General features: G+C 42.4%; 1 protein-coding gene across 1 annotated transcript; it reads left to right on the top strand.

Moving 5' to 3' along the window:
• The first annotated feature begins 651 nt into the window (after positions 1 to 651).
• SLC26A3 (solute carrier family 26 member 3) lies at positions 652 to 18,440 on the top strand. The gene is made up of 21 exons (XM_030451632.1): positions 652 to 735; positions 3,887 to 4,087; positions 4,866 to 5,005; positions 5,116 to 5,226; positions 5,317 to 5,474; positions 6,245 to 6,409; positions 7,097 to 7,249; positions 7,976 to 8,058; positions 9,383 to 9,530; positions 9,662 to 9,775; positions 9,887 to 9,964; positions 10,391 to 10,486; positions 11,453 to 11,559; positions 11,821 to 11,890; positions 11,978 to 12,070; positions 13,337 to 13,432; positions 14,055 to 14,288; positions 15,892 to 15,946; positions 16,401 to 16,546; positions 17,378 to 17,443; positions 18,035 to 18,440. The coding sequence occupies exons 2-21, from the start codon at positions 3,957 to 3,959 to the stop codon at positions 18,056 to 18,058; spliced, it is 2,268 nt and encodes a 755-aa protein (XP_030307492.1). The 5' UTR covers positions 652 to 735; positions 3,887 to 3,956; the 3' UTR covers positions 18,059 to 18,440.
• The last annotated feature ends 970 nt before the right edge of the window (positions 18,441 to 19,410 follow it).

Genomic DNA, 19,410 nt, shown 5'->3' with positions numbered 1-19,410 from the left:
TGGAGCAGGATCCTGAAGGACCGCCCAACCCATGTACCTCATGGCTTTGCCCCAACACTTGGCCACGTACACAGTCTGCATGTTTCACCAGCTGTCATGGGGTGCTGCAGTGTCAGCTCCACCAAGTCACAACTGGCTGCTGGAAATCCCTGCAAATGAGACTTTTGGCATTGAACTGAGCACACAGGACACTTCTGGAATGACAATTTAGGGTGCCCTAAAGGTTCCTGGGAGGAAGGTTCACTGTGGCACATCTTGCTCAGAGCTGTCATGCCCAGCAGCCCCATCTCTCTTGCCACTGGCTCCTGCAGAAATGAAGGTACCTTAGCTGAGCTCTGGTCACCACTTCTCATGATGCTCAACAGAAATCAGTCAGATGCACAGTAGGGGATTGCAACAAGCAGTCCTTACTCATCTCTGTTTTCTCATATTAGTCTTTGCAGACCAGTCAGGAGCAGTTCACCAAACCAAGTTAAGCAATATCACAGAGAACTTTAAGAAATTACTCTTATCATCCCTCCTGAGGATAGGCTCAATGGTCAAGGCCACAGTGAAATCTTCCCTTTCTTGTAAAAGTTAACTGCAGTTAGTTATTAAAGTACTGCCAGTATTTAGGGAGGTTCTGAAATGAAGAACAGCATAAAATACCCACACTATCTCTGACAATTTCCAAGATATCTTTTCCATAAAATCTTAGTGTGGTTTCTTCTGAGAGCTTCCTGGAAGATACATCAGGTAGGATTCTGACTTGCCAATCTGGATATGGGATATGTGAAGTAATGCTTATATATTAAGTGCTTCCAGTAATGTGCTGTATTTCTTCTAAAAATTTAAAAGGTTCTGTGGTGGACTCTGTTTGTAGTTTTTCAAATGTTTATATTGCAAAGAAATAGAGTTTGTGGGAGTGTATATGTAGACTGCAAAGTGGGATGGAGCATGTTAATTATTCAGTTAAACTTTGTGTACTTCTTAGTCTGTATTTAGCATAAATTAATAAAAGGGGGAAAGTATCCCTTTTGTAATCCCCTCAATAAAATTACATACATCAAAATTATCAGTGGTTGACAGATGTGGGGGGTTAGCAGTGGAGCTGGAGTTTCGAAAAGTGAGAGATGGTAATGCTGTTAATTGCTGGCCATGAGAATAGGATCCAAAGATATATGGAATAAAACTGAACCCAAACATTGTCTCTGGGGTTTCAGTTCAGACCTGGTCTTGATCAATAGTGAGCGAAGGTTGCTACCACTTGATAGCTGTGCAGTGTAAGCTTGGTCTGTGCTGCTGGTCCCTGTGTGTGTTTGGACACATTATAGAAGTCATCATAAGAATTACAGTAATTGATTGTGTCCTAGAAAGAGTCCAAAAGGTTTAATGATAGGAGCACTCTGGAGAGGCAGTGTGAGTATGGACCTCTCATTTAGGGGATTTGGGGAGGATGTCAGCCCCCACTACACTAGCAGTCATCAAAATATCCCCATTTTCTTTATAAAGCCTAAAATAAGTAATGGTGCTGACAGCTGAGAAAATGCCCCTGTGCAGAGGGCATCTTATGTTTCTAAACACATATGGGAACAAAACAAGAGTGAGAAAGAAGAAGACAGTTCTGAATTAATCCATGGTATCTTATAGCTGCCAATGGAGCCCATGGAAGAGGGAACCAGAGGGGAGAAGCTCACCTAGCAGGTGACTTTCAGCAGTGGTCACCCAGCTGCAGCAAGATGCTGCTCCCTATGGTCCCATTTAACTGCCAAGAAACATCCTGAAGGCACTTGACACCTCACTTCAGGTGCTCAGGCTGACTTGGTTAAACTGAACTTGAGCAGCACTACATGGCTCCACTGTCTTTAAAGCAGATTCATGCTCTCATGGTTCAACTTGCTGAGACCCTGGGGACAGACGGGGTGCTAAGAGTCCTGCTGCAGCTCTAACCCTTCAAACCAAATTGGGAGGAGAGATGGTGAAGTGGGGCTCCCATCAGGAGGGAAAAAACATGCAAAATACTTACAGCCTCAGCAAGATCAGTGTAATTAAGCTGAATCAGATACAGAGAGTTGTAAAGAGACATATTGTACATTCTGTGAAATTGGGGAAGTACAGGAAAGACAAAAGGCTGGGTGAGGGGCAGAAGTGACAGCTGAAGTACTCAGAAAAGATACAGCAGCTGCAGCACTGGGAAAATTTGAAATTAAAGAGTAACCCATGAACTTATTTTATTTTTATGGCTTATGAACATTTCAAAGGGCACAACTAGTACATCTTGTGCCTTACACTGTGGTGAACAAAACTTTTCAAGAGGGCTTTAAGCAATATTCCTCCCTGTGATGTGAATTCTAAAAGATTGATATGCAGACAATGCAATAGCAGTTTCAAAATCTTTGGTAGATAAAACTTCATCCTGCAAAGCTACATACACCAAGACCTGTCAGAGAAAGAACTAAATTAACCAATTTTTTCATTGACATTTCATCAGACTCAGGTTTGGAGCTCTGATCTCAGCAAAGGGAGGGACAGTGGTGTACAATTACACAACTGGAGTATGATTTTAACTGACTTTGAATCAGGGTATTCAATAAGATTGGATTTTGAGTATTAGTCTGCTAGAATAATTACCTGCCATATTTTGGAAAATATTACAAATGTAATTTTCAGTGTTAAAACTGATAGTAAAAATGCTTAACCCACTGCCAAAATAGTGAGTCCTCTATGGAATAATAGATTATTAATAAAACCAGCATGTCTAAGAGGTTCATCTGACATATTTGGACTTACACACATTAATGAATTTCCTCAGACTAAACTAGAAGGAAACTGAAATGAAATCACTTGTAATAAGTCAATAAGGGCCCTGAACAGTAGCAAAGTTTTAGGGTGAGATTCACATTTTAATGCCAAAATTGTCATAGATAAAATTTTTCCATCCAATCATAACTATGCAAACTGCTTTGTGCCATTTGAAAATCTGTCCTGTGATATCTCCAAATACTAAATACCTGTCTGAATTAAAAGTGCATGTGGGCTATTTCAGCATGAATCAGGCAATAGACCAGGGTGAGGAACTAGTTGGGAGGGCATCTCTCATGAGACCACCAGCAAGCACCAAGGCACTAAGGAGCATTTGAAATTGCTTGGGGAGAGAAAATTAAGAGAAACGCTGTTATCAGTGTCACAAAAGACTTTTCAGGGGTCATTTCTGGAGTCACTGAGCATAGTTTCTATTCAGCACAAACATGTGAATGTGGGTGGAGATACAGCAGAAAAGGAGTATTTAGGTCAGACATTGCAACAGCTGTTCATGACCATGAACAGAAGAGGGGCAGTACAGACAACCTGTGGAAATAAATCTTACAGCCAATTGAACAAGCAGCAGCACCGTGCTTTTTCACTAGAGCCTAACCAACTTGTCACCCAGTGTCAAGCTGGAAGGCTCATCCTTGCCTCCATCCCCCCGGGAAGGAAGGGCTGAGCCCGGCTGTGGCTCTGCTTTTCCCTTCACACGCTGGTGGGGTCCAGAGAGCTCCCACCCCTCCTGGCGGTGCTGCAAAGAGGAACCCCTGGGGGTCCGCTCGTTTCTTCTTTGAGGAATTAGTCTCCCTTGAGGGAGGCAGGGTTTGGTTGTAAACAGCAGACTTAGAGATAAATTAACTCAAAATCCACCTTGTCTGCTTTCTGGCTACATCTTTATAAAGAAATGCTTCATGCTCCAGCAAAACACTGCCCTGCCATGGAAGCAGGAGGGGGGAGATCATCTTGGCAGAGAGAAGTGGGTATCTCCACCATCTCTCTTTTGATCTTCAAAGGTGGTAACGCTCAGTTTGTAGTTCACTCATCTATGCTATGGTTACCCACCTCTCAGTACATAAGGAGCTAACCTTGCACTTCATTTCAGGTTTTTCAGTGACTAAGGCCAGAGAAAAGCACCCGCCAGTTACCATTTTTGTCTGACATTTCAAGGAAAAATGGTTGAACCTGTGGGCAACCACTATGTTGTAGCCAGACCTGTGTACTCGGAGAATTTGTTTAATGAAGAGCATGACAAGTTGCACAGGTACCATAAAAGCTTTTTGGATCACCTGAAACTCTATTTTCGGTAAGCAGATTTTTAATATTTTTGAAATATGGATCTAAGAAACAGCCTGAGCTGCTGCACAAACTGCATCCTGACAACTCCAGTCTCAGATTCCACCAAAGCAACAAGTGCAATGTCAGATTTTTGAAATAATTTTAGCTGCTTTTACTCTTAAAACTCTTCCTACCATTGTATCCCAGGTAGCTTCTCTTTTCCTGGGGTCTTGGCAGCACAGACTTCAGGACAACCTTACTTCGGTCCTTCCACACTTTAAGGGGGCTTTTAAGAAAGATGGGGACAGACTTTTTAATAGGGTCTGTAGCAACAGGACAAGGGATAATGATTTAAACTTAAAGAGCATAGATTCAGAATAGATATAAGGAAGACATTTTTTTTACAATGAGGGCAGTGAGACACTGGAACAGATTTCCCAGGTAGATGCTCCATCCCTGTAAACACTGAAGATCAGACTGGATGGGACTCTGAGCAATCTGACTTAGTGGAAGATGTTCCTGCCCACTGCAGGGGGGTCAAACTATATAACCTTTGAAGACCCTTTCCAACACAAACTATTCTATCATTTTATTAAAATTTTTGGCTGGAAGGGACATCTGGAGGCCTATGTGTCCTCTCTTAGTCACAGTAGGCAGAACAGGTTGATCAGAGCTGTGTCTGAGTGAGATTTTGACCTCTGTCTGCCTGAACCTGAATCCTCTCTCCTTTCTTTCCCCTCTGGAGACAGGCTGCAACCCAGCCAAGCTGTTCACCAACAGAGCTCTGTCCTCTTGTGCTTTTACAGCTGCTCCCCACAAAGGGCTAAAAAATTTGCCTTGGGTTTGTTTCCTGTTTTCTCCTGGCTGCCAGCGTACCGCTTCAGGGAGTGGATCCTGAGTGACATTGTCTCTGGCGTCAGCACGGGGCTCGTGGCTGTCCTGCAAGGTACCTCAGGGAAAGGTGTGCCCTGGTATGGGCTGCTCTGCCAGGGAGAGGGGCTGCTGGATGTAGCCTGCAATACACACATCATTTTCTCTGGATCTCTGTCCTTGCAGGTCTTGCCTTTGCTTTGCTGGTGAACGTCCCCCCCGGTTATGGACTCTATGCAGCATTTTTCCCTGTTTTGGTCTATTTTATCTTTGGCACATCTAGACATATCTCTGCAGGTAAGTTCCAGCATGCCAACTGCCCTCCTCACTGGTGGAGGAGAACATGCTGCCCCTTTGTGTCTCTCATGAATGCCTTGTGCTGCTCAGGTCCCTTCCCTGTTCTGAGCCTGATGGTGGGAGGAGTCGTCATTAGGCTGGTCCCCGATGACAGTTCTGGAAATGGCACTGCCACCAATAGCTCAGCAATAAATGATGAGAGGGTGATGGTGGCAGCATCTGTAACCTTCCTTTCCGGGGTTTTTCAGGTTGGTAACCATGTGTGTGTGTGCCCACATATGTCTATATGCAGATATATGAACAGATGGTTGGTGGATGGGCCTTCCCTATGAGGTTTTTGTTTGTTGGGGTTTTTTTGTTTGGTTGGTTTTTGTGCTGGTGTAGGCACCAAAGTAATTCTCTTCCCGCTCCCATGCAACAGACCTTGGCTCACTGATTGAGAGACATCTGCCCCCTCCAGTGACCAGCCACTGATTCATGCTGTGAAGTCCCTGATTTTGCTCAGGCACGAACTTGCAGCCAACATAGATGCATTCCGCCTACAGTAAAAACCAGTCTGCTGGATAAGAAACAAGTAGTTATGAGTGTAATGTGAATTATATAGGCAGAGAAAGGGGAGTAAGATATCTTTTTCATAACAATAAGTATTCCTATTAGTATTTTTTAAAAACACACCAATTTCTCCTTCCTTCCTAACAAACTAATACGTTTGTGCTTCATGAAACCCTGGTACAGTATAAAAATATGGGTACTGAAAAACTCAAGCTTAAGGAGGTTTATTTTAGTTATAAAATAAAAGGAATAAGCTCTAACTGTTCTAGCAATTATTCTTACTAGTCTTAGGTCTTGTGTTCTTAATCTCGACATTTATTGCAAGTCAGGTGACAGTGTTTTCCATAGTTCCTGGTTGTATGGAATTAGGTGAAAATTTTTGTTCAAATTAAATATGGTTCTCATTGCAGGGATTGCTTGAAAGCAGAACTTAATCACACTGACTTACGGTAATTTTGCTTTTCAGTTACTTCTGGGAACTCTCCAGTTTGGATTCATTGTTATTTATCTATCACAATCATTAATCAGTGGTTTCACAACTGCTGCAGCAGTCCATGTTCTGGTATCTCAGCTGAAATTCATGCTTCAACTGCCTGTACCTGGATTTATTAAACCATTTGGCATCATCTATGTAAGTGCGAAGTGGCTGTTATCTGCTAATTCTTGTGAGACTTTTCATATATGTGGCTTGTGACTGTGTGTCACAAGCAAGTAATACCAGAACTTAGCATAAAAACTGCCAGTCAGAAGGAAATGCAAGACAAAAATAGCAGGGACATGTTATTACTATATGGCCAGTTATTGCTAAACATAAAATTACACCCCGTTAGGCTAACTAGGTAATATTTTCTATTGTGTACTGGCATAGTTGAATTAAGCATTCAATTTTACCTGAAGCATTTAATTTTTCATTATTACTGGTCTGAAATCATAGTTATTTAATTTGGACATGACTCTGTGAGAGCTGTTGGGTAAGAGAGGAGGAGGGAGGACAGGAAGGGAGGAGTGGAAAGAGGCATCTGCTCAGTAATTCCATTGCTCACATTTCGCATCACACAAGTGCATGTTGCTCAGACCCTGTGTCAGGGAGAGGCCAGGAGGAAAGGGATGAGAGCCAGTGGGGAGGGTCTTTCATGGATGTTTTCCTTGTTTGGGTGATGCCCATGCACCTTCATTGTGGCTTGCAATCCACATCATGGAATGGAGAATAAACCCCAATCATCAGAGAATTCAGAAAAGACCCTTGTGGAAGGGAGAGTGCTACTGTTCCAGGGAATTAATACTTCTAAATTCCTGCATGTTTTCTATGATTTTGCAGACTCTGGAGAGCATTTTCAGCCAGATCACAGAAACAAACATTGCTGACCTAGTCACATCCCTTATTGTCCTGCTTATCGTGTTTGTGGTGAAAGAAATGAACGATCGATACAAAGCAAAGCTCCCAGCTCCCATCCCCATCGAACTCCTTGTGGTAACAGTCACTTCTATTTGATTTTGCAATTACTACATCACTATGGTGACATGGGAAGCAGAGTTTTAACTAGTTCTTCTCCTGTTCTGACAACCATGGGTTGGCATGTTACCTGTAAAGAGAAATTGACAGTTTTCCTGAACTATTGTGAAGTGGTTTAGTTCTACTTATCTGTTGTTAACTGAATACATCTGTAGTGAGTAAAATGTTATAAAACCTGAATTTTTTTCTTTGGATGAAATCAACATCCTCCCTCTGACAGCAACTGGCTGCAATCCCATGGCTTGGGTTCCCCTGCACCACACCTGCAAACAGCCACTTTAGCTGTGGCCATCCATGGCTGAGCACAAAACAGGTTTGCCTGCCAGCAGCAGAGGGTTTTGTACCCCAGGCAGTAGTAGGACTCCTAAAGTCCTGGAGGATGTTGCTATAGATGCAGGTGATGCTTGCTTTACTTCAGACTTATTACAGAACATCTGTTAGAAGACAGCAGGTTTATTTGGTGTGACATTCTCTGTTATTAATGAGATGTTCTCATATATTCTCTGTGCAATTTATGAACATAAATCCATAGCTGTAAGGTGGTTTAGGAGTGACATCTGAACAGCAAAGGGATGTGAAGACTTGGAGCATAATTCTGCTACTATGTGGTGAAATAATTCTCAATAGTTTCTTCATACTCATACTTGCATGTGCCTAATGGATGTATGGTTTATTTTCTTTCAGACAGTCTTGGCAGCACTGATTTCCTATTTTCTTAACTTTGAAGAAAAATTTAATGTAGCTGTGGTTGGAAAACTAGAGGAAGGGTAAGGGATTTGCTTAAAATTTACAAGTGGAGCAAAATGTTCTGTCCAGTTTGTCAGCACTATATTGGTTCAACTCTGCTTTTTGATTAAAATAATCTGCTTCATCTTTTTTGGTAGATAAATATTTTGCTCTTAGCAATATGAGGACACACTTTCAATAGGTACAATTTGCTCATTAGAGCACATCTCCCACATGACAAAGAATACACTGTGACATTAAACAATTGCATGCTTCATCTTCTAAGCTGTTCAGAAGGAGATTGATGTTTGCCCCTTTTACTGAGTTACTCACTCCTGAACCCCTGGAATGAACTCCATTTTCCTTGAAGGACATGCACAGTTCATCAGCCACTAGCAGTCCAGGAAAGCCATGAGACACTGCACAGTTCTCGTGCCATGTCCCTTGCAACCAATCACCAGCTTCTCCCCAGGCACCATCACCCTCCAGAGGCCTCAGTGCCTTCTCCTCTACAAGTATATCTATAGAGAGAGTATACATACACTTATAGAGCATATATCTACATACAGAGTACATCCAGCTATGCCAGAATTTTGGCAGAATGAATTAATACTTGGATATTAAGTTTAAAAGAGGGAGGAAGACATTCACTAGGACAACAGATCACAGCCATATACTCACCAGGGCACTCTCAATTGCCTCTTGTAGCCCCAGGAGTGTTAGGTGATGAAGTGTGCAGAAGAACACATATTTCTGCTAAAAAATCTCCATTCTTCAGATTTCAGGTCCTTTGGGTATTATGGGGCTGTGGGAATGGAGGTGAGGAGGAGGGACATGTTAAGCCCAGAGAGGAAATTTCCCTAGGACCTGCAAAAGCCCCCAGTCAAAGGAGCAGGAAAGTAAGGTTAAAGTATCCAGCAGATAGCCTGGGAGACTTAGGCAGCATTACTTGACTTAGTATTTGTTTAGCTGTCTAAAATGCTACCATGAATCATGCAGGGATTTTTATTTTGTGACAATTAAGAGTGAAATCCTTCCACGTGCAAATTGCCTGCACAAGCACCTCAGGCCCACATCTGTTCTTACAGCTGTGTGTAACCAGGAGGCAGAGCTGTGTATGCACCTCAGAAAAACTGAGCTGCTGCTGGACCAAGGAAATGAGAACCTGCTGAGACACAAACTGAGCTGAATGCTGATATACAGAGACACTGTTCAAATCAAGGGTTCACCAAAGTTTTACAGGGTTCAGACCCCCCAGTTCTGTGTTGCACCTCTCCAAAGTGCTCAGTATGAGCTGGACACAGCCTTGCTCACCTGTTTGACACCTTTTCTCCTTACACATATCCTTAATGATTTGTATTTCAGATTTAAAGCACCTGTTGCACCTGATGTGGGTATACTCCAAAAATGTATTGGTGACAGCATTTCAATTGCAATTGTTGGGTTTGCAGTAGCCTTCTCCGTGGCTAAAGTGTATTCCATCAAGCATGACTACCAAATAGATGGCAACCAGGTAGGCAAGTAATACAGACTTGATACAGAGCATTTTTCAATGGGAAATAGGTAATTTTAGGAATGCTGTTCCTTGTGAATAACTGTAATGAGCTTACCTTTTAAGAACAATCTATTTTGGATTTATTTTAGGAGCTAATTGCTTTCGGGCTGGGTAACATAGTTGGTGGATCATTCAAAGGATTTGCCTCCAGCACAGCTTTGTCAAGATCGGGTGTGCAGGAGAGCACAGGAGGCAAAACACAGGTATAGAAGACAACAGATCATGACTGTGTTTAATGCAAGATAGCTCTCTTTTTTTCCTGCATGACTATAGTGCCTTCATGTACTTACTCATGGAATTGTTCTCTCATGCAGATTGCTGGTATTATCTCTGCTGTCATAGTCTTGATTGTGATCTTAGCCATTGGGTTTCTCCTGGAGCCATTACAGAAGGTATTTTCTGGTTTCACCTCTGTGTTTCTTCCTGCTTACCAAAGACAGGGCTGCTTCAGGAGTCACTGGGGGGTTCATAGGCTTCACTGGGAGCCAAAAAGTGCTTTGCAAATCTTGGTTCTTCCTCCCAGATCATGACAGAGAGGATTACTACATCCAAGGGAATGCAAGTGCCCAAATACCAAAAATCACAACACCAGCTTTTTTGTGCCAAAAATAAATGTGATTTGCAGCCTCAGATCAATCCCCTGCACTTCACCTTGGGTAGGGGAGGGTGCAGTGTGATGGACAGCAGGGACCACTCTTTGGGGAGCTGCCTAGCCTCTCAGCTGTACTTTGACCCTATTTCTATCTTCTAAGACTTAATGTTCAATATTTCTTTGCTTGTTTTAAAACTTAACATGTATTTTGGTCTTTTTTTAACAGTCAGTCCTTGCATCTTTGGCTCTTGGCAACTTGAAAGGAATGCTCATGCAGTTCAAGGAAATAGGTGTCCTATGGAGAACAGACAAGTATGACTGTGTAAGTTGAGTCACACAAGCAATTAGGAATAAAGCACTTTGGGGAAGTCATCTGTTTTGCAGTTTCGCTTACGTTATCTTTTTTTTTTAAACCTGCCTTACTTTGCTAAATGGAAGTACAAGAGTGGCATGCTTTTTTCACTTGTATACCTCTGGCTTGTGCTTTCCATTTTGTGCCACCTTTTTCAAGTTAATTCTCTTTCCTAAATTCTTTTTCATCCATTTCATCAATATCTATTAAAATATAGCTCAGTCATTGAAGTCAAGTATAGTAGGCAGCTACAGAAAATATCTAAATACCTATTGCATTGGCTATGCATTCAGGAATAATTTCTCTTACACACAGAGCACATTAGATGGAAGTTACACAGCAAAAAACAAGTGGCAAGTAGTTTGAAGGTTTTATTCCAAATGATCAAGCTCATGGCTAGAGGGCACAACCGATTACCTCTGACACTCAGAAAATTTAGGCTCTTGTCTTTCTCATTGGCCAATTCCTTGTGTTGCCAAATGGTTCCAAGCCTCACTTTTTGAAGCTACCGAACAGTTATTTACCACATGAAAATCCTTTGAGATCTATCATTAAAAATATTCAGTATTATCTAGTCTTTTATGCTTATCAGTAGCATACATTCACAGCCTCTTCATTTGCACGATTACAACTCTCAGCTTTACCCAGATCCCAATTTACTTCTAACCTTGCTTTTCTGATGGATTTTTTTGAGCATTTAGTGAACCACCCTTTGAAGGTCCACACCTCTATTATTCTAAGCCTTTACTGTATAGAAATTGTCATCCCTAGAAACATTCCCTGGTGCTAGTCAGGGAGTCTGGCCCTGTTTTACAAGAAAATAGGAAACACGAAACACCTTACCAGAGGCAGATGGATCAGATATGAGATCTCTTTCTACTCCCAGTCTTAGCTCATGACCCAAGTCCTTGACATGCTCATAACTGCTCATTACAGGTTATATGGGTGGTGACTTTCTTAGCTGCAATTTTTCTTGGCCTGGACATTGGTCTTGCAACTGCTGTGGCCTTCCAGCTGCTGACCGTGGTGATCCGCTCCCAGGTGTGAGTACTTGTTAGACATTATAATGATGTATCTCAGGGCCTTCTTTATAAATTAACTCTCCCTCATACAGAAAAGGCCAACAGCCCTGTGCCTCGGTCTGTCCAGCAACTCTGTGTGGAATAATTATTGACAGGCATAAAGCCTTGGGTATGGGTTCCAGTTCTGTCTGAAGAACTGGAGCTGAATTGCTCTCTCTGATCATTCCCATCTGTCAGGTTTTGGTATGGGATACAAATAACTATCTCCTTGTTTGTTCACAGTCCAAGCTGCACCATTTTGGCTAATGTTGGGAGAAATGATATCTACAGAAATAAGAAGGATTACACTGATGTAAGAATTGTCAGGTTTCTTTTATTGTCTGCTGCATTTGTGTTTTATAGCAGACATCAGGACTGACACTTTTCCTTCATTGTACAGATCTATGAGCCAGAGGGAGTGAAGATTTTCAGATGTTCAGCTCCTATCTTCTTTGCTAATATTGAATTCTTCAGAGAGAAACTCATCAGTGCAGTAAGTGTCTGAGGCTGTCATTCTGAATGTAGAAATTGCATTACACGTTAAAGTGAACACAATTTCCACAGTTCAAAGATGAACTGTTTATTAATTATACAAATCTTGTTGCCACTGCTATAATCCCACGTGTACATACACATCTCTGACTCATGCTGATCTTACACCATAGCAATGTATACACACATTTTACATCCTTTAAAAGTAGTGCAATCATAGAGAATATACAAGGACATAATTTTACAAGAATTTATATTATTTACACCTAATAAAAGCTAGCTTACTCATCTTTTCACAAAGAATGTAACCACAGCTCTCAGGAGAGAAGCTGAATGAAAACACACTATCAAAGGGGTCTTAATACCTTCCATGAAAAAGTGGTTGAAGGCAGCAGGTCTGTCCATAACCAGCACGATGAGCCAGGACTGCTGAGTCCTCACCACCCCCAGAATGAACCAAATGTGCACCCTAACCTCACCTCCTGCTGCTCTTATCAGGGAGTTAATAAGCAGTGGCTACCTTGAGCACTGGTAATGAGCACTTCGCTCTTCAAGTGGCATAAAAATGAGGGAATCTGACAAATCTGAGTCTCCATTTGCTTGGCTTTCACCTAAGAAGAGCCTGAAGGGTTTTTTAATTGAGAGTGCAGATGCTCACACCCCTCTCCTTTATCAATACAAGTACTTCTAACACCTCTCTCCTCTATCCTCTAGCCAGATGGGGCAGAAGACTTGGAGGAATTTAGTATTTTCACAACCCTTATTAGCTTAACTTACCTGACATCTACTTTTGTTAAAATGAGATAGGAGGTTCAAGACATCATCAGCCAGCATGATCAACTTTGGTTTTCTTCTACAAGAAAATAAAATTATGTGTATACAACTCACACTGAAGTCGGGTGGCACAGAGCAGATATAATCTGTGAGCACTCTGAACTCTGTCACCTGGGTGGCTTTCTCATGACAAAGATGTGTAGGATAAGCTCTGGGCTGGAGTTACTGGCCTGTGCTACAGTATTGTTACTGCTATAATGCTGTCAGTGCTGGTGTTCTAAAGCTTGTACAGATGGGCTCCTCTTCAGCCATACCTGCAGATATCCTTCCAACCAAGAAAAGAGCTCTTGCTTGAATTGATGAAAAGTTGTAGGCAACACCAAATAAAAAATATCATACCATGATATCATTATCATCATTAGATGCTGTGTCCTTCCCCTGGCGCCACTGAGTTGCATTTTTTAATCAAATATTCAAAGTGTTGTATCTACAGGTTGGCTTTAACCCACTGAGAGTCCTGAGGAAACGCAATAAAGCCCTGAGGAAGATGAGAAAGATGCTGAAAAAAGGAGAGCTGCAAGTGACACCCGTACGTAAGATAACTCTACCCAGGAGGGGTTAAGCAGCCAGCTCCCTGGCTTGACAAGGCAGAAAAGTGCCTCACAGGCTCCTCTCCTAATTAGATGGGCTATTTCCCACATGGCCACTTCATGACATAAACACATTTCAAAAATAAGATTTTAAATGGCTCTCACAGCTTTACCATGTGCATAGCTTGTATGTGTCCACTGGAGCTTTGTTTGGCTACAAATGGCAGGATCAGATCCCATAGAGGTGATGTCCATGGTGCATTAATGGTAGGAAAATGCTGGTTTTCTCCTAGTGCAAAATCTGTATGCTTTTTGTTGACTTGTTCCAAAATCATTAAATCCAAGCAGATTTGACCATTTATTCAGGGAACAATAAAAAGCCATTATTAAATGATTAGGGTAATGATTAAATGATTTATGAGAGGAAAGCCAACATTTCCAAACTTCTCTAGATAAGAGGACAAAGCTTTTTCTAGTGTAAAGTTCAGGTGGGCCATTCTCCATCTCATGAGTACATCAGCTTTGCACTGCCACCACTCTCACGCTTGTGTAAGATGTACTACTACCTTGGCTGGGTCTTAGAAAGAAGTATTAATTATGAACCTCTCTCTGTCAACACAGAAAGGCTTGATCTGTGTGGCTAGCCCTACGCTTGAGTCAGATGAAGAATTAGACAACAACAGCATAGAGGAGCTGGACAAGCCCACCATCATGACAGACTTGCCCATTCAGATCAACTGGGGGGCTGAACTCCCCCCTGGCATCACTGTGCCCCAGGTTGACATCCACAGCATCATTCTGGATTTCTCATCAGTGTCCTTCCTTGATTTTTCTGCCATGCGAATTCTCCAAAAGGTAACTGTTACTCACAAGACAAACAGTGATCATATCACAGAAAAACATATTGATGCAATTACACTTGGGGGATATGCTTGAGGGAAGGGATGGCACCCAAAGGGATTTTGACAGGAAGGAGTGGAATAATATGGACTTCATGAAGTTCAACATGGTCCTGAGTATAAGGTCCTGAGGCATAAGGTCCTGAGTCTGGGCAATCCCCAGTATCAGCACAGGCTGGGAGACAAAAAGATTGAGAGAGCCCTGCAAAGGAGGACTTGAGGATGAAGAATTGGACATGAGCAAGCAACATGCACTTGTAGCCAAGAAAGCCAACCATATTCTAAGCTGCATGAAAAGTGTGACCAGCAAAATAAGGGAGGTGATTCTCCCCCTCTGCTTTGCTTTGGTGAGACCCCACATGGAGTATTGAGTCCAGTTCTGGGAACCCCAACGTCAGGACATGGAGGTGTTGGGGCAAGTCCAGAGGAGGGCCACAAAAATGATCAGAGGGCTGGAGCACCTCTCCTGTCACAAAAGGCTTGAAAGAGTTGGGGTTGTTCAGCCTAGAGAAGATCCTAGGGACGATGTATTATGGCAGCAAAAGGGGCAACGAGTTTCAATTGAAAGAGATTACTTAAAAGGAAGAAATTCTTTACAATGAGGTCAGTGATAAACTGGAACAAGTTGCACAGAGAAGCTATGGATACTCTGTCATTGGAAGTGCTTTGGGCCAGGCTAGATGGGGCTTTGAGCAGCCCATCTAGTTAAAGATATCCCTGTCCAGGGCAGGAGGGTTGGACTAGATGTTCCTTAAATTCCTTCCAATCTACACCATTCTGTGATTCTATTCTGTGTTTCTGACCTGCTTCTTAAAGAAATTCCTATATGGACTGGAAGGTCAGGGGCAACTTTTGAGTTTATAGGAATTGTAATGTACATTTTCCATAGAAAATGTTTAGGATTGGATTAAATAATCTAATTTTTTTTTAAATTAGAGTGTTGGCTGTGGCATCCTTTCTTCACCTGGTAAGATTCTGGGAATCTTTACACAAAGGTACATAAGAAATACAGCTCTGAACACTGGGCTGGATGTTGGAGCACTGGAATTTCATTTTTGCTCCTGTTCTTGATTCCCAGGATGCCTCAAACAAAGCAATAAGAACAACATTTTCAAACATCAGTAGCTAAAGTCAACTACCTAGAGCCACATCGGGTGTGTAAATCTATTTCCATAGGAACTAATCACCTGCCATGTCAGTGAGAGCCATGGTTCTGCTCAAATTTACAATCATAAAAATATCCCCAGGAAATTTTGGAGTCTTAGTTTCACCATGTGTCAAGTAGGTAAAATAAATCTATTAGATTTATGAAAGAATATGTTTTTCACTCTGGGTTACATGTGTTTAGTGCTGCCCCTTTTCAAAAGCATCTGTCAGCCCTGCCTGCAGCCATGAGACTACTCTGCCTCTAGGTGCAGCAGAGGAGTTTAGAAGTGGTTTACCGTCAGAGATCTTAAATATCTTAAGGTCTGTTGTACACTTGCTGTGGATAATCACCATGCTGTCTGTTATCAGCAAAAGCAGCAGCCTCTAAATGGTTTCTCTTTCTGATTTAACAGACTTTGAAGGAATTTGTCAGGATCAACATCGACATTTACATTGCAGGGGCACATGGTGAGTACTTGCCTTTCTATCAGCATCATTCTAGATGCCCTGTCCCACTGCCTTTCCCATCCACCACTGACCACTGCTGAGGAGGATTACCCCAGTTTTACCTTTCAGTCTTGACAGAGAACAGATCCAGCTGAATGGAAGTGTCATTACATCCCATGCTGTCCCATCTAAGCTGGGACCGCTCATAATGTCTTGTTTGAACTATGTCTGTTGCTGTGCTGTACAGCTCTGGTTGTGAGAACCACTATTGGGCACGCTGGGTGAGGCATGAAATGAGAAATGGGGCTCAAATGGGACCCTTCTGTGTGCCATGGAGCAGTTTATACCCCACCCTCTCCACTTCAATAAGGAGGAACCCACCTGCTCTAATAACCAAAGCAGTGCCTCAGGATACACTGTTTCTTCACTTTCAAGGTCCCTAAGTCACTTTCTGCTTTGATGGTGTTCCCCACAGAGGGCTTCGTGGAAAAACTGGAGAGATGTGAATTTTTTGATGAGGAGATCAAGCCATCCATGTTTTTCCTCACCATTCACGATGCAGTTTTACACATTTTGCTGAAGAAGGACATAGCCAGCTCCCCCAAATTAAAACCTGCTGAGGTAACACCACAGTTTTATCTTTCACTACTTTTGTGCCTTTCCGTGACTCACAGGCAGCCAGCAGTGCTTAATGACTAAAACTCAGCTTGTCTCAAATTAATTGGGAGAATAAGAGTGGTCCCTGGTCCAGGTGCCTGGAAAACCACTAGTGAAAGGAGTAAATTATTCCCACTGGAGGTTGGCCTGCCCACAGACTTCACTTGAGGCCACCTCTTTGGGAAGAGCAGGCTGTTGGGGTGAAATCTGCCTATCCATCAGCAGATCTCTCATCACTCATCTGGCAGGGGATTGTTGGTTGTGCTGCAGTGGGTTTTGCAAGGTAGACTTGATGCTGTTTGAATATAGGTTTCCCAGGACTGTCCACCTTCAAAAGGAGTACTAAAGTGCAGATAAATTACTGAGAGTGTTCTTAAATCAAGAGCAAGAGAGGATCCTACATATGTTAGATGTGTTTAAGAGTACCAACCCAGAGCAATAGTCACCTGGAAACTGTTGAATCCCACTCAGCTGAAGTGGCTCAGCTCTTCTGCACCATCCGTGGAGGTGCTCAAAATACTTGTAGATGTGGTATTTAGGGACATGTTTTAGTGGTGGACTTGGCAGAGCTACATTAAAAGCTTTTTCCAGTCAAAACAATGTTATGATTTTTATGACCCAGAGACCGCTAAGGAGCATAAAGGGCTGACAAATGAGAGATTCCTTCATTCCAGGCCATCTTGCGAAGCCTGTTCCAAAGATTTAAAAACAATGCCTTCCTCAATCTGAAAAAAAGGAAAAAAATAGACTTTTCCTAGACATTTCCTAACTCACAACTTCTTATGTTCACTGCAGGAGAAGAGCAGCAGCAGTGACTACATCATCATTCCCAGCAATGGGCTGCGCAGCCGTGCCGGCACGGTAAGGCTCCTGGCTCTGGTAGAGACACTCCAGCCATAGGAAATGCAGCCTCAAAAGCTGCTCATGGGGACTGCTGTGTCAGATAACAAAAGCATCTTCACCCCTAAGCTCCTGTGTCAGCCCAGGGCAGAAAGCAGCCAGACATCTTATTAATGGGATTTAACTTAAGCCAAAGCCTTGCCGGAGTAAGCAGCCTGGGGCAGGGCTCACGAGCCCTGCCTGGCACACCGAGTCTGCAGAGGGAGGGCAGGCAAAGGCCATCTCACCAGGCTCTGCCAGGTTCCTTCACCTTGATGAGCTTAGTGGTAGAGTCTGTGTTACACAGACATCAGCAGTAGAGTCACATGTATCTAAAGGGCACAGGCAAAAGGTGAGTCAGGAGAGAGGGAGAAGAAAAGGAGACGCAGATTTTCACTCCAGACTTAAAGAGAAGGGCAGTATCCAACAAACGGCAATCCCATGAGAAGAAAATGTCAGTCCTCCCACAGAAACATTTTAGAGGAGCAAATTCTTAAGTATCACTTACCAGAGGACATCTGCCCTTGCTACTCCTTACAGAGGGTGACATTTATTTCCTTTTATTTCCTACAGATTCCAACAGAAACTAAATTCTAGATTTAACTTTCTAAATATAATATCCTCCAGCAACACATCACTTACAGAAGATGAATTCAGGTGCAGCCATGAGCATGAACAGAAGGATACTTTCATACAAATTAAGAAGAATTTACTACATATGGTTCTGTTCCAGGTTTTGGAATGGGTGTGTTAATTTTATGTGTCTCTGTATATAGAAATGTATTCATGTACATATATGGAGGCTAAAATCACACAGATTTTATTATTTCATACCTTGTTGACAGCCTACCCACAGATTGCAGAAGGAGGTAATGTTAACTCTATTTGCATATATGTGTATATATATTTTCCTGGCAGTTTGTAGGCAATCTGTACAGTTATGAGGGAATATAAAATATTTGAAATTTTGTGATTTATCCCACAGACTAGTAGTTGGGAGTGATATTTTATCTTCAGCTTGTATTTAACTTGTATCAAGTTTTCTTGCTGGTTTGTAAGGTATCTAGCAGATTCTGTGATTCTGTGACTGAGTTATTAAACTTGTTTTCAGCTCACTGCCATGAGCACAGTGTATATAGTGCCCAATGTATCTACTAACAATGGATCTACTACAGCATGATAATTGTACAGAAAAGCTTTTCCAGACTCCAGCATGATTTTTATTGGGCTGATACAAAGTGCATAAGAGAAGATACATTAATAGGAACTACTAGTGATTTTGGTAACCCTGCCTTGTCACTCTACCACCAAGGTGGCTCATAACCAATGAGTGTGTCCCCCAGAAAGGACATGGACCATGGTCCCACAGAACTTGGCTCAGGAGGAGCTGTGGGTGCCAAGCTGCCAGGTGGGCAGGCTCAATAACCCAGGTCTCTTGAACAGATGTGCAGAGGACTTTAAGTTAAAAAGAGTCTATTATGACCCTCCAGTCCACACAAGCCTGTTCTACAATTGCTGTCAATCAACTCCTGCTGGAACTCCAAGAACTGAAGCTGAACTAGAGCAAAAAAGTGACAGATCTTTTAATTTAGCATAACAAATACTGGATTGAGCCCTCCAGTTCAAGAAACATTAAGTCAAACTGCAATTAATGAGAAAATTTGCTAGAAGGATCTTTGTGGAATGCCTGTATTTGAGTTCTGACAAGGCTGGTTTTCACTTTGCAGCGCAGCTGAGATTGCCTGTGAGAGACAGTTTTTCCAGAGCTTTGGCCCAATAGTGAAAGCATTGTACCTGTGGGGTTTTTTCAACTTCAAGCTAAGTTTCTATTAAGCACAACATCCTTAAGCACTTCTTTACTGGAAAGAAATGTCACTCAGTTCTCTATTCCTCATCCCTGTGTTGAATGCAGACGGCTTTCTTTACTCACTCTTCTTAGGAAAATATGT

Source organism: Calypte anna, chromosome 1, assembly GCF_003957555.1.
Source record: "Calypte anna isolate BGI_N300 chromosome 1, bCalAnn1_v1.p, whole genome shotgun sequence".
NCBI lineage: Eukaryota > Metazoa > Chordata > Aves > Apodiformes > Trochilidae > Calypte > Calypte anna.
The sequence above is the reverse complement of the archived record's forward strand: the minus strand, read 5'-3'. Positions and strand labels throughout refer to the sequence as shown.

What these genes read in the sequence shown, in the direction of transcription:
- SLC26A3 (XM_030451632.1), top strand. Translation starts at nt 3,957, where the DNA reads ATGGTTGAACCTGTGGGCAACCACTATGTTGTAGCCAGACCTGTGTAC. An exon ending in GCTCGTGGCTGTCCTGCAAG is followed by an intron (nt 5,006 to 5,115) that starts GTACCTCAGGGA and finishes CTGTCCTTGCAG; the next exon opens with GTCTTGCCTTTGCTTTGCTG. An exon ending in ACCAAATAGATGGCAACCAG is followed by an intron (nt 9,531 to 9,661) that starts GTAGGCAAGTAA and finishes GATTTATTTTAG; the next exon opens with GAGCTAATTGCTTTCGGGCT.